This window comes from Phalacrocorax aristotelis, chromosome 3, assembly GCF_949628215.1.
Source record: "Phalacrocorax aristotelis chromosome 3, bGulAri2.1, whole genome shotgun sequence".
NCBI classification, from domain to species: Eukaryota; Metazoa; Chordata; class Aves; order Suliformes; family Phalacrocoracidae; genus Phalacrocorax; species Phalacrocorax aristotelis.
This window is the reverse complement of record NC_134278.1, coordinates 1,665,483-1,680,383: the sequence shown is the minus strand read 5'-3', so window position 1 is coordinate 1,680,383 and position 14,901 is coordinate 1,665,483. Positions and strand designations below refer to the sequence as shown.

The 14,901-nt window shown below is 54.0% G+C and overlaps 1 protein-coding gene across 1 annotated transcript; it reads left to right on the top strand.

The window, feature by feature from the left end:
• Nucleotides 1-1,885: 1,885 nt before the first annotated feature.
• LOC142055589 (techylectin-5B-like) lies at nt 1,886-14,535 on the top strand. Its single transcript, XM_075089714.1, has 6 exons — nt 1,886-2,305; nt 7,803-8,025; nt 10,673-10,810; nt 12,231-12,447; nt 13,666-13,861; nt 14,389-14,535. The coding sequence occupies exons 1-6, from the start codon at nt 1,886-1,888 to the stop codon at nt 14,533-14,535; spliced, it is 1,341 nt and encodes a 446-aa protein (XP_074945815.1).
• Nucleotides 14,536-14,901: the final 366 nt, after the last annotated feature.

Here is a 14,901-nt window from a genome sequence, read left to right as displayed (position 1 = left end):
GGAGGGTCCTGTCCATGGAGGTGACAGGTCCTCCAAAGGATGCTCAGGTGGCCATCTGGGACAGCTGCTGGAGGACTGGGGAGGTTCAGCACTTCTCTAAACCACCCAAGCAGAAGTTTGCTAATGAAGCTCCTCTTGTCCAGGCAATTCCTCTCTTTTTGGAGGCCATCTGAGCTGCTTCAGTATCTCCTTTGTGAGAAAGTTTGGGACCATCATCTGGAACCTCTTCATATAAAGGGAAGAAAACCCAACAGCCAATGCTTTTGTCCAATATGGAAATCTCTGGTTTCAGCCTGCATTCCCATGGCTGAATGATTAACATATTTAATTAAGCAAACCTGTCGACATTACTCCCTTGCAAAAGCAAAAAAGGAAGCCCTGGGCTAGTGAACACAATAAATGATGGCTGTTCCCTGCCCCAAGCCCCCGTCCACGGCCAGGTTAGGAAGCTCTCCCCCCAAAACTGCTGGGATGGGGCAGGTCACTGCATGCTGGATGAACCTGCCCTCTCCCCAAAACATCCCCAGGGTGGGACAGGGGATTTCTGGCGATGGGGAGCCGTGCCCTCCTGCCAAGGCGCCGGCTTAATCCCCCATACGCTGATAAGGTCACACCAGGACCCTTGCTCCTCGCTCCCATGAGTCGTCTGAGACTGGCAGCTCTCTTGGCCCTATTTATAGTGCAGTGATAGGATCAGAGGGAATAAGCATTTAGTGTCCCCTAAATCACACCCTGCTCCCCATGGCCAGTCGGTGCTCGCTGGCCTCTGCTTTTGCTGTCGGAGAGCCTGGGCAGAGCCTTTGAAGGTATGTTGGGAGCTGGGGTGCTGCTTGCTGGGAGCTGGGGGTGGTGCTGGGGAGCTGTGGCATCCCTCCCAGCTCCTCATCCCCACTGGAGTGGGACAGGGATGGCTTTTGGTTGGGAGAAACCTTGGGAGCCTGATGGGATGGTGGGGAGCCCCGGTGCCAGGCAAGAATCGGAGGGCGGCTCTGGCTGCAAGGGAAGCCCAATTTCTCTGGGTAAAAGGGACCGAGTTGCAGATTTGTCTCACCCAGATGGTGGCCAGGCCACCATCCCTCCATCCCCCCTTGGACCTGAGCCCGCATGGGACAATCAGCCCATAGCCAGGGTCCATCCAAACTGCCCCTGGGAAGGGCTGGTGGTCTAACCCTGCCCAAGGGTGGGTTGGTGGTCTGGGCTCCCCATGTAGATGGCCACCATTAAGTTGATAACTCCATTTATAGTTACATCTGCCAAGAAAAAATCATGCACAGGGACTTGGAGAGAGCCCCAAAACCGTGCCCTGTGTCCCTGGGCCATGGAGGGGGCTGGAGGGGGCCAGGGAAGGTGGAGGACCTGTCAGTTTGCTGCAGGTGGACAGCATGGTGGGGAGGTTGGTTGCTCATCCTTCCTTTCCATCATCCACCTCCTTGCTCTGGTTCCCATTTCAGGGAGTGACAGCGTTGCGGAATGCCCCATCTGGAGGACACAGCTCCTTCCCGTGCATGGTCCTGTATGGGCAGAAAGCCCTGACGACGGGCTGACCACCCCCAGCCAGACCTCAGCACCCTCCAAGCCAACCAGCAGTTCTGCAGGACGGAAAACACATCCCACGAAGCCAGTGGAGCCTGGCCAGGAGAGCGGGGGATCTCCCACCAGAGCTGGTCCCAGCTTGGTGGCCACGGGGTGACACCAGGGAGGATGCTCTATGGGGACAGGTGTGTCCCTTGCCTGCAGTGACCCCCTTGTCAGGGGTTCTGGGGTCCCTCCTGATGCTCTGTGCCCATATAGCTGCAACCTCACCAGCTAGCTCTTGGGAGAAGACCTGGTGTTATGTCCTGGGGACTGCCACCTTTCTCCCCAACAGTGTTTGATGATGAGACACATGGGGTCATCCCCGGAGACCACCCTCACCTGCCTGACGGAGGTCTGCCCCGGCACCGGCTCTGCCAGGGCAGGTTTGCTATCCCTCATCCTTGTGGCCACGCTGAGCAGCCCCTCGCTGCAGAGATCCCTGCCAGCAGCGTACAGAGACAAGGCTCCCCAGGAGGGCACGGGCCTGATCCAGTGCGGGGAATACAGCAACCAGGTGCTGCCCAACGGCCGCTGTAAGATCGTGGCCACGCTGCCGCAGGGGGACGAGCAGCGGTGCCCGGACATGTTTCGTTGCACCGATGAGGTGTCCTACTGGCTCCATGAGAACGAGGAACGCAAGCAGCAGGTCCTGGAGCTGCGGGAGCTGATTTCAGAGCTACAGGAGGAGCTGAGGAACCACCGGCACCGCATCAAAGTCCTTGAGCTCCAGGTAAGGGGTTGCCCTTTGCAGACCCCCTCTGTGCCGGTGCCCACGGTCCCTCCCCATGGTCCCTTCCAGCTCCCAGCACTTGCAGGGGGAGGACACCTGATGAAGCATATGGTGTTGTTCTGACCACGGGCTGGGATATCCATTAAACCCCAGCTGCTCCTACTGCGATGGCTCAGGAGCCTTCAACGGCTGATCTTTCTCAACATGAGCCACAAACCCTTTGGTGTTTCATCTGTGCTATCTCCACCTTCGAGCCTGCCTAGAAGGGATTGCTGATCCATCCCATTGCCCATAGAGGAATCCCAGACTAGACCTGGAGTTCCGGGTGGCTGGTGAAGGACCACATCTCTGATGGCCACGGCTGAGCAGGAGAAGCCCTGACCTCCAGCCCGCAGCACCCTTCCAGCAGTCTCCTTTCTGGTGCGCATCCCACGCTGGCTCCATTCACCATCCCCACAGCCTGAAGGTTCACACTAATACATTTCTTCCGACTTTGTTTGGCACCGCTGAAGCTCTCAGATGTTTGGCGCTGCCCCGTGGCTTTGCATGGCAAGCACTCGGCTTGGCTGTCGGCAGTGGCAAGCAGCAGCTTGCACGGGGTTGTAACCAGGAGTAGGGAGAGAGCTGGGTGTGTTTTTGCTGGCTGTAGGAGTCATTTCCCAGCTAAGACGTCTTACTGGGCTGTTGATGAGATGCACAGGAGAACCAGCAACAATCTACTGGTGTCAGCTTGGAGAGCCCCAGGACCTCTGGGTGAATAGCACCCGTGTCTTTGTTTTTGGAGGAGGTGAGGTCCGACACAGTCTGGCTCTGGAGGTGATTTATTCTCTCTTCAGCTTCCTTCCACCCTCATCCTTGGGCTCCCTGTTTGAAAAGCCTTCTTCAAGCCGCCCCGCAGGGAGAGCGAGGATGTGCCAGAGGCCGCCAGGCGGTTGGAGTGCAGTGATGGCCACGCTGTTGGGTGGGCAACTGTACCACCGGTGTCTCTGTGGGAGTGAGATGGTCCTGGTGCGATGGAGGAAGGGAGGGAGGCATGTGAGTCAGGATGGGCGCTCGTGCTCAGGCAGACCCGCTCACTAGCCCCCATCCAGGGTCCCTCCTCCCATGTTGGCCCCTGTCCCCCATCCTGCCTTCTCACCTGCTTTCCACTGCTCCTCTCCCATTTTCTTTTTGCACTTGCACTGGGACAAGCTGGTGCAATAGGTCTTCCATCTCCCAGCTTCCCACATTCATCCCCTGGTGATATTTTGTCCCTTAGGACGGTTGCATCTTAAGCTGTTCTTCATTTCCAGAGTCTGAAATGACCCCTCTAAAGGCAAGGTGTTTGGTCTATGGCAAGTGTGCAAGGTCTCTTCAGAGTCAGAGGGAAGAGGGAGGAGAAACAAACTCCCTCCGGAGATGCGGGTTGTCTGGTGGTGTCTGAGCTCATGGCCTTGAACAGGACACAGCCTTCAGGCAAGGGAATTAGATACGGAGCACAGGCTCTCAGTCTGTCTAGCATCCACACCTGGATCCTGCACCTTCTTACCCTGCACGCCCGACTCCTCCTGCTCACCACCTGGTCCAGATTGAAGCTTGCTAACGAGTTACATACACAAAATTAAATTCACTGGGGAAATACAAACACTCCCAGGTCTTTCCAGCTGCTCATGTTTAGACCCCTCATACATGTACATGCGCATACACACAGATGTGCCTGTGCACATGCGTGTACACCCTGACCTAGACCCGTGAGCCCAACGGCCCATGTCCCTCCAGTTGCAGGCACTTAGACCCTGCAGCACTCACACATCGGAGAGAGTGAGATTAGCCTGAAAAAAATAGGCTAAGGAAAGGACTGCGTAAGGAGAGAAGACAGACTGCAGTGATCAGGCTCAGTCGGACAAGGGCACTGACTGGCAGCTGGTTTAAGCATGTCCAGCCCTTTTTAAATCCCCCATCTCTCCATTTTCCTACCCTCATTCCTGACCTCATCCACCCTGACCCCCTTGCCTTTCCCCACCTTTAACCTTTCCCCAGACATCCCGTAACAAGTCTCACAGAGTCCCACAAGCCCGTAATACTCCTGATATTTGTGTTTCCCCCTTCTCATCTGCTGCAGGGTTCATATGGACCCTGTTCAAGGCCATGCCCCAGCAGGTCCCTTCCTGGTCCATCAGCAGTGGCTGAAGCTTCTGCTCTTCCTAGTTGCCTCCCTTGTCACCTGCCTGGTAATTTCTATGTAATTTTTTTTAGTTTATAATTCCTTTCCCTGATATTTGCTTTTGTTTTTTGTACTGAATGGTCCTTAGACAGGTACCGGGTACTTTCACAACATACCCTGGCTCTCCTGCCCATGTCTGGCAGCTGGGGAGAAGCTCGTGGACATGGATGCTTCTGGATCAGCACCAAAGGGTGGGATTCCTCTTGCCCACCTCCCATGTCTGCTGTGCAAGGGTCTCTATGAGATCCAGCTGATCTCGCAGAGATTCAAGCAGTGAATGCGGACATAGATGCTACTAGGGCCTCTTAGATGTCTTCAGGAGGGTGGTATGAGATGGTAGAGCTTGTTTCTCCTCAACAGGAGGCCAGGTGAGCAGCTCTGAAGGAGCTGTGTTTGCTTTGGGGTGCTGCTGGGCTCCTCACCTTACTAGGAGAGCAGAGGGACACAGGGTGGAGCCAGGTGTCCTGGAGCAGCCAGGTCCCGGGTACTACCTGGGTATCCCCAAGTGGTTCATAGCTGGGGGACAGTGCAAAATCTGTGCCACCAAGGTACTGCTGCACTCAGAAAGCGGACATCCTCTGAGGTCTTTTGGGATCATCTGTAAAGAGTTTCAGAGCTCAAACTGGAAAAGACCTTGAGCAACCGTACCCAGCTTGGAAATCGGCTTTGCTTTCTGCAGGCGGGGTGGGCTGGAGACCTCCAGCCTTTTCTTCCAACCTCAATTTTTTTCCATGAGTATAAAAAAATAAAGAGATGGGAGGCCTGGGAGAAGAAAAAAACCCACAAAATCTGGAGAGATTGTCTGATGGCGGTGAGTGTGTCCTGCCACCCTCCGGGCACCGGAGCAGGGGGAAAGCTGAATGCTGCGTGGGGAGGTACAGCTGAGCGGAGGAGACCAGAGGCTGCTGAGCTGCTCGCCCCCACTCCCCGCCGGGTTTGGGACTCTCCCCTAAGGGTTTTTCCCATGGCGTTGGTCTGGCTGCTTCCCAACACCTGTGCCCAGCCTGGGAAGCTGCTTTCCTCCCACCTCCCCTCGCACCCCCCAGGAGTTGTCCTGCCGAATTCCCCGCTGCGTCAGCCTGGGTAGGTCTCCTCTGCCTCCGTTCCTCCCACTGAGGAGCTGTTGCTCCCTTAATCCGTCCTCATAAATCAGCCTCCGGCTGCTGCCGGTGGCTCTCCCTGGGGTTTGCCATCAGTTATTCCTCCGGGAGCTCAGCGTGGGCTTGTCTGTCCAAGCGGAGACGTCTCTCTGAGCTCAGCATCCCTTTCCGAGCTGAGCAAGAGCAACAGGCCCTTCCAGGTCACATCTCCTCTTGGGCTAACAGGGACACCCAAACTGGGTCAGATGGGTTAGCCCCATCCATATCCTTTCCCCCCTCCCCACCTCCCCCCTTCCAGCATGATTTAGGGAGCAAAAGGAACCCCTTCACCCAGCCTTCCCTGTGCATTTTGAGTCCTGTTGCATTTGCACAGCTAGGCAATACACAGAGCAGGACCCCTCTGTGCAAAAATACAGCCCAGGTCCCGCTGGGGAAGAGGGATGTGGTGAAGGGAGCAGCATCAGGGCACTGTTGCGGTGGTCTGGCTGTGCTGTTTTTAATCAGCAGCAGGGAAAAAAAAAAAGGTATAAACTGTGGAGGAGGGGACTGTCTGGGAGAAAGCATCATGGGGTTTACTCGGAGAGCTGATGCGTGGGTGAAGGGAGCTGGAAGAAGCCTGTATCAGTCACAGCTCACAGAGCAGGTCGGGGGGACGCTGATTCATGGTAGAGCTGGAGGCATTGCAGTCCTGAGAAGGAAAACACTGTGTTGTTGCATGCTGTAGTTCCCACTTTGCTGCCCCTTCCCATGTAGCTGCTCTGGATTTCGGGATACAGGCAGGCTTGGTGGGGTGTTAGCAGGGCCATCCAGGCAATGCTCAAGCATAGGAAGGCTGTTATAGAGCTGCCAACAGTTATTGGTACAATAACCCAGCAGTGGTGATGGCATCTCTGGGAACAGCAAGCAGAGATGTGTCCTGGCAGGAATAGGGACCGAGGGGTGAACCAGGTCCTGGGAGCAGCTGGAAGGGAAGAAAACATACTCTGGTCATGCAAACCCCGTCCAGCTGAAGGAAATTCCCGACCCCCAGCAGCACCACTGCAGTTTTGCAGGTAGTGATGAGTCAAGGGCCAGACCTCTGTGTCCCCAGGGCTATTTAATAAGCCACAAACTTGCACGGACACCTGAAAATCCAGGTTTGCCCCGATGCCGAGGACAGGGAGGTGAGAAAATAAACTCATTTATTTTCAGGGTCTTGGGGTGGCTTGTGAGCCCAAAGCAGTGACATCGAGCAGGTGATGAAGGAAGAGGTGCCCCCATCTGGGGACAAGGAAGTGCAGTGGTGGTGGAGAACCAGCATCCCTCCGCTGTAGATGGGGGCCTGGGATTGCCGGACCCTCAGGAGGGATTGGGGAGCACGGTGTGGAGCTGTTGCATTGCCTGGGGGAGGGAGGGGGTGCTCCCATGCTGCTGTGAGATTTTGGAGGTGCTGTTTAAGGCTTGCTCTGCCATCTAATGGACAGGGAACACTGAACAAGAGAGGCGAATGTGCCTGCAGTGACCGCATCTCCTGGTATGAGCCGTGGGCATCTGCAGCCAGCCTGTGCATACATTAGTAAAATGTATGCACAGAGACTGGTTGTCCTAACAACAAGCAGTAAAAGTGTCATGAAAGGGGCTGGGGTCCTGTATCACGCTTGCTCCCTGCATAGCATGGATGCCGTCATTGCTGTTTACAGGACTCCAGCCGTTGCCCAGAGAGCGAGAGGTGGCTCACCATGCAAGGTCTTGATAATAGAATCTCATAATATTATAATATTATAAAACATTATATGGTTTAAGGGGAAATTGGGCAACTTTTTGGAAGGAAAACCCAGCCGTGGTGGCATTGCTAAATACATAGAGGCCACATCCATGTTGCAATGGGTTGCATATATGAGGGTATTTGGAGAGGAGCCTTATATGCTTGCCTTGCTCTTGCAGCCCTAGGCTTGCCTGTGCATGCCCTGCTTGCACCACAGCCTGGGAATATCAAGCTCCCACGGTGGGCTTGGGGCTGGTATTGGGCTGCAGGGTGAGGGTGAGGGTGCAGGCACCATCCTTGGGTCCTTGGTCTCTGTTGGTTCATGCAGCAAGTGCTCCTCTGTCTGCTTGCTCCCCTGCCTGCTCGTCCCTGGGATGTCCCGGGACCATGGCCCCTGCTCCATGTCAGTCCCCAGGCATCCCTCCATCCCACCTTTCTCCCTGCCCGCAGCATGAGGAGGCGGCTGGCCGGAATCACAGCCTGGCCCAACGCGTGCAGGACCTGGAGCATCGGTACAGCGAGGCCAGCACCCTGCAGCACATCCAGGCCACGCTGCTCTACGACATGCAGGCGCAGATAAACAACATCTCTGTCCTGACCGACTGGGCCTGGCGAAACCCCACCTGCCTCAGCCCCGCTGAGATGAGGCTTCAGGAGGAGATGCATCATCCAGGTGATGGGGAGCTGTAGGGGCCAGCTGGGAGGGGATGCTTTGCCCTTGAAGCCTCTCTTGGCAGGGACTGTAGGGCAAGGGTGTGGAAAAACTGCTTTAAAACCCCTTTGTATTGGGCAGGAGTCTGATCTTACCCAACCTGCTCTTCCGAGGCAGCCAGGAGGGCTCCTCAGAGCAACGGACACCTCTGGGGATGGTCTCCATGCCATCTAGGAGAGGGGTCCTGCCCCTCAGTCACTCTTTTTCTCTCTGTGGATGGTGTGAGATGCTCTCAGGGACCAGCTCAGGCTCTGGCAACCAGACTGGCATTGCTCCCACCATCACCCCACCTGCAGTCAGCTGTATGGGCCTTCCTCCCAGCCTCAGGGACTGTTTTTCCATCAAAAAAACCCCAGGATTTTTTTTTCTTAAATTTTTGTTTAAAATCTGCAGCATGAAATTAGGGCTTTGGTAAACCCCTTCAACTTTGAAAAACAATTATTTTCTGTTATTTCTCATATTTTCTTTATTTTTAATTAATGCATTTAATTTTTTTGCCAGGTTTTCAGTTGTTTTCTTTGTTAGTCCCTGGAATGTTTTCCTTGGTTTTTAGAAAACATGGGAACTTTCAATTAAAGAATTCAAGGTTCAGTTTGACTAAAACCCCATTTTCTGTCAAAGAACCCACTGCCTCGTTTTGGCGAGGGCCTACCACAGCCAGGATCTTCAAAGCTCAACCTCGAGGTGCTGGAAGGGAAACTGAGTTGTTTTTGCAACCTGTTTGTGTTGCTGGGTCCACGGCAAGAGGGTGGTGGTGTTTGAGAAGACAAGACGAGATGTGCCAGTCTGGTCCCCGTGCCCCAGATCCCATCTCCTGCAGCAGATATCCAGGAGGAGCATCGGGGAAGGATGAAGCGATACTTCTCCTGGATAGTCTTCCAGCCTTTGGTGAACTGTGGTTGAGGGACTTGAAAGACAGCGTCTGTCTTCTCTGTTGAGGAGCAGGCTGGATGGGATGTCTCAAGCAGCACGTGCAGCTGAATCACTAATGGCTTTCACATACCAGCTTTGGTCTGATTTGAGCTGGTGACATCTAGGGCTGAAAGTCATGTTACTTCTCCCCTCAGCCAACTAGTCTAAGTCCTTTCCATTGTGCTTATTTAAAGCTCTTTTGACCACCATATCATGGTGGAGGTAGCATAAACAGCTCTGCTGGTACCAGCTTCCAGGTGCCTCTGAGCTCTGAGCAAGAAATGCTCTGTGCAAAACCAGGATGTCAGAGTTGTTGTCTACACCCATGGCCACCACCCGCAAGCCAGAGCTGGGATTCATCTCAGTAACTTGGCATGCCTGGGATGGTGACTTCTCTGGCCTGGAAAATGCCAGCTCAAGTGCAGCTGATTGATGAAGCACTTTTAGCTGATTAACTTCACAGAATCCCAGACTGGTGGGGGCTGGAAGGGACCTCTGGAGCTCATCCCGCCCCACCCCCTGCTGGAGCAGGCACCCCCAGAGCAGGGGCACAGGGCCGCGTCCAGGCGGGGGGTGAATGTCTCCAGGGAAGGGACCCCACAGCCTCTCTGGGCAGCCTGTGCCCCTGCTCTGGCACCCGCACAGGGAAGGGGTTTGTCCTCATGTTCAGGGGGAACTTCCCGTGTTCCAGCTTGTGCCCGTTGCCCCTTGGCCTGGCGTTGGGCACCGCTGAAAAGAGCCCGGCCCATCCCCCTGACACCCACCCTTCAGATATTTATAGGTATTGATGAGATCCCCCCTCAGCCTTCTCTTCTCCTGGCTGAACAAGCCCAGGTCTCTCAGCCTTTCCTCACGAGGGAGATGCTCCAGCCCCTGATCCCCTTGGCAGCTCTCCCCTGGCCTTGCTCCAGCAGTTCCCTGCCCTTCTTGCACTGGGGGGCCCAGAACTGGCCGCAGCCCTGCAGGTGTGGCCTCACTGGGGCAGAGCAGAGGGGGAGGAGAACCTCCCTCGCCCTGCTGCCCACACGCCTTTCCATGCCCCCCAGGACACCGCTGGCCCCCTTGGCCCCAAGGGCCCGGTGCTGGCTCAGGGTCACCCCGCTGCCCCCCAGCACCCCCAGGGCCTCTCAGCAGAGCCGCTCTCCAGCGGGTCCCCCCCAGCCTGTGCTGGTGCGGGGGCTGTTCCTCCCCAGGGGCAGGGCCTTGCACTGGCTCTGGCTGAATTCCCTGAGGCTCCCCTGGGCCCAGCTCTCCAGCCTGGCCAGGGCTCGCTGGGTGCCAGCACAGCCTCTGGTGTATCAGCCGCCCCTCCCAGCTCGGTACCGTCAGCGAACTGGCTGAGGTTACGCTCTGTCCCATCCTCCAGGTCACTGATGAATCTATTAAACAGGACAGGACCCAGCACACTTTAGGTGGGATCGGTCCACATCATTTCTGTGTTGCCATTAAAAAAGCGATTGAACTGAATGCCTTAAATGCAGATCTGTGCTAATGAACATTATCAGTAATAGGCCATTGCACACAGGCATGAGGTCAGCGTGCTGCAGAGGTTTTCAGCTTCAGAAGCAGCTCTGGATCTGGGATTATTTGTCCTGCTCTGCATTACGATTGCATGAAAACGATGCTGACTTTTTTTTGCGTGCCCCTTCCTCCAGGCTGTGCACTAAACACCGTGTTTCTCTGCTTTCTCACTCAGAGGTGAAGCACGCCAGGAACTGCCCCATCGACTGTGCTTCTGTTTACTACAACGGGCTCCGGCGATCTGGGGTCTACAGCATCATGCCCTCAGTCGGAGGGATGCCTATCGAAGTGCTGTGTGAGATGGACACCGAAGGTACTGTAGGAGGCACCTACAACATCTTCTAGAAGAACTTTGGGTGGGATGTGTCTAATCTGAGAGCTGTATCTTATATCTGAGGTATTTTCAGGCTACATTATAGTCAGTGAGTACCATCTCCAGAAGGGCTCTTATTTGGGGTCAGATGATTTGTTCTTTCTGCTGCCTAAAGGAGGCGTTTGGATGAATAGTTCAAACCAGACATTATGGCTGGGATTCAATTGCCTAAATACAGGCGTTTAGTGCTCTTTGAGATGTCCTTGTGCATCCAAGATATTTGCAACACACTAGTAGATGTGACACAGGGGTTAGGGAAAGAAAAGCCCTTCTGGAGTAGCAGCTGGTCACTGGGGGGTATCTGGAGCATCTCAGGTTGTTGAGGGCTATGTGTGGGCAACCAGTAATTGTAGCTGTGGTGAAGTAAGGAGGAGGGAGGTAGATCCTCTCCCACAGATATTTTGGAGTGTAAATGAGGGAGCAAGTGACCTCCCACACCCTTGCTGTCTAAATATCCGTATGGAGCACACTACCATCATCCCAAGGCACAAACTTACTAACAAAATAAGTTTGTGACAATTGAGTTTTGGAAGAAAAACTACGTTTGTCAGAGAAACAGGGCGGTGGATTGTCAGTCCCTTGCCCCATGGATCTGCTCCAGTCCGGATGGATGTGTCACATCAACATGTCCCATGCTGGAGGAAGGGGTTTATCTCCCTACATGTAGGCATCTCCCCTATTGTAGTATCTACAGGTGACTGCAGCTCTGGGATTCACGTGCTCATTGAGAAACAGGCTGTTCCGACAATGTGCTCTCTGTTATGTCATTACTATTATTTGCATGACCATCAACACAATCTTGGCCACTGTGGTGTGACAGACTGTACAAACAGCAAATAAAAGGATGGCCCCTGTCCCATCCCCCCTACCCCAAGCTTACAATATTGGAATAAAATGAGAGAGGAGACAGGATTTGGACAGATGGGAGAGCAGATGGAGACAGTGAGACAATACTGGGAGAGCTCGTGTGCCTCTGTGGTGCTGCAGGAACAGTACATAATAATCTCCAAACTCCAGGATCTCTAGTTTGTTCCAGTCCCAAAACATTTGCCTCCTGACAACTACCAGCTCTCTCTCATTTAAAACCACCTCAAGATCTGAAATGACCCTCTGACTGCCCGCAGGGGAGCACCATCATGAAACAACATGGGAGAGGTGGAAGCCTCCTTGATGTGCATCGTGTTTTATCCCCGTGCAGCAACCGGCACTGTGTTTCCCCAGTTGGTGGAAGGACACATGACAAAGATACACCTTGCTGAGCTGCAGACACATCCTCAGACACGACACCAGTAAGGGGTCTGTCTGGGACCCTTGGGTGATCCCTGGAGAATCCCATTTTACATTGTCTCTCTCCTGGCAGGTGGGGGCTGGACAGTCATCCAGAGGCGCCAGGATGGCTCCGTTGACTTCAACCGGACCTGGAATGAGTACAAGGAGGGCTTTGGGGACCTCAATGGCGAGTTCTGGCTGGGCAACGAGAACATCCACAAGATGACGAGCCAAGGGGACTACTCTCTGCGCATCGACCTGGAGGACTGGAACAACAAGCACAAGCATGCCTTCTACCAGGTCTTCAGGTAGAAAGTGGGGTGGCCTTCCCTGATTCTCATAGCTCCAACTGGTTCAATGCCAGGAGACCTTCAGGCATGGGAATCCCGTTGAGGTCAGAGTGACTCCGTCTAGAGAGCTTTTCATACTGGGCCCAGGCTGTCTATCCTTTCTCCCCCACCTGGATTTGACCACCAATTTTTGCTGTGGGTTGAAGCCTGGGTGTCAGCTGTCGAATATGCACTGTTATTCGGCCATGGCCAACATCCACAGACCCAGGGGAAGAGAGCTGTAGGACCCAGTGGACAGTCCCCAGCTGCTCAGGGGTATTTTTTTTCTGCCAAAATTATTGAGCTTTATGTCAAAATCAGGGTTTTGAATCTCATGGTCTTGCTGGGCAGGTCCTCCAGCATCTTCCTGGTTTAGAGTCATGTTTTGCTTTTTGCCCTCTTTACTCATGAAGTTTGCTTGCTGGGCCTGGTGTAATGTCCTTCAGTGTCTACAGCTCTTCCTCTCCTCTGGTGCTTTGTTTATCCACACCACATCAGCCACATCCTTTCTTAATCAGGGGTGAACAAGTCTGTCTAGACTGTCCCAGATGAATTCCTCCCCTGTCTCTACTGGAAATGCTTGTGGGTGACCGTAGAGTAATTGCCATGGGAGGATGTCCAAGGGACCACTGCACCTTATGGACACTTGAAGCTTGAGGGCTTTAAGTAGACCCCAAAACTGATAAAACTGCTGGGGAAAAAAAAAATCCCATTGCCTGAATGTGCCGTGGAGCATCCTCTGCTAGCAGATGTGTGCTCTGAATGGTGACACTGGCTTTTCTCATCAGATGTCATGTGTAATGGCAGTGACCTTCGGCCTTTGCTAGCCCAGGGGCAGATTACTAATCAGCTCAGTCTAGGTGAAGAGCAGGATGCTTGTTACGTGGAGAGGAGGCAGCGCTGTGTAATCAGAGGGACTGTCTTGCCAAGGCTGCCGCAGTCCTTTATTGTGGTTTTAGAGTCACGGTCTGCCCAGTTCAGCCCTAAACAAGTGCCCTGAGTCATGACAAAGTCATGCACATTCCACAAAAGAGAGAAATACAACATCTTTGGCTTCTAGAGGCGATGAATCATAGCAGGGAGCCTGGCCAGAGCAGCTCGATGATTGCTAGATGTCCACACCAGGAATGCAGTGTCCAGGTTGGAAAGAAGGCTCAGACATTCCCCATTAAATAGTCCCACCTTTGTTGCTTGTAGCATTGAGGACGAGGCAAACTATTACCGCCTGCACGTGGATGGGTTCAGCGGGACGGTGGAGGATTCCTTTGCCTGGTACCACAACAAGAGGAGCTTCAGCACACCTGACTCAGGGAACATCTGCGCCGAGATTTCCCATGGAGGCTGGTGGTACCACCAGTGCTTTTTCTCCAACCTCAACGGGGTGTACTACAAGGTAAGATGGAGGGGTGAGGATGCAAGGTGCTTTTTCTCCAACCTGTGCTTTTTCTCCAACCTTAGTGTCAGGTGTTACAAGGCAAAGCAGAGGGATGAGCATGCAGACGTTAGCACGAGGCCCAGGGCTGGCAGGAGGCTGTTGGTCCTCACATCATAGCAATTCTTCCTGGCTTGACCAGCCTCTGCTTTCCAGGGAGGGAACAAAATGAGTGCTGGGCACCAAGGCAATCCAGCCTTTTCAGTGCCATGGGCCAGACACGAGTATTGAGACACCTCTGCTTGCTGGGGTTTGGGACTGCATGATGGAAACTTGTGGTACGGGTGACTCATGCAGCCTGAGATGGATGGATGCCGGCTCCAGAGGGACCATTTGAAAAATGTTGGGGTTTACGTGCTCTTTTCACCGCATCATCATTAAGCTCCTTGCTCCAGTGTTTCAGAGCAATCGGTTTTCCGTTGCTGCCATCTGGATGACACTTCCATGCGTTTCCCATGTTTGATCATCCTTCTTTCTCTGCATCACAGGGCGGCCGATACTCCATCAAAAACCGCAAGATCCTGGGGCCGGATGGTATCGTGTGGTACTCATGGAAGGACACAGACTACTACTCCCTGAGGAAGGTGGTCATGATGATTCGACCACGCACTTTCCGGCCCCACCTGTCCCCATGAAGGAGCCTGGGACGTTCTTCCTTTCACCTCACACTGAAAGTTGAGAACAGAGGGCTGGAAATAGTTTGCTGTGAGCAAAAACTGGTGCTGGAGACCCTGGAGGCACCGAGCCACCATGCCTGTTGCTGCCTGTTTGCTTTTGAGAGAACTGAACCAAGAGCAGAGGTGTCAAGACCTTTGACGAGTGTTTGGGTGGTGAAAGCTCTCCTAAAAATGTGTAGGTGATTGCTGAGAAGGGCTTTGCAAAGACAAGCATGTGGCTTGCTGTTTCACTGGGTAGCAGCAGTCCTTGTCAGGCTTGGGCATCCTTAAGGCTTGAGACTAAATCCAGTTGAGTGGGCGATGGGAGTCAGCCACACACTGAGG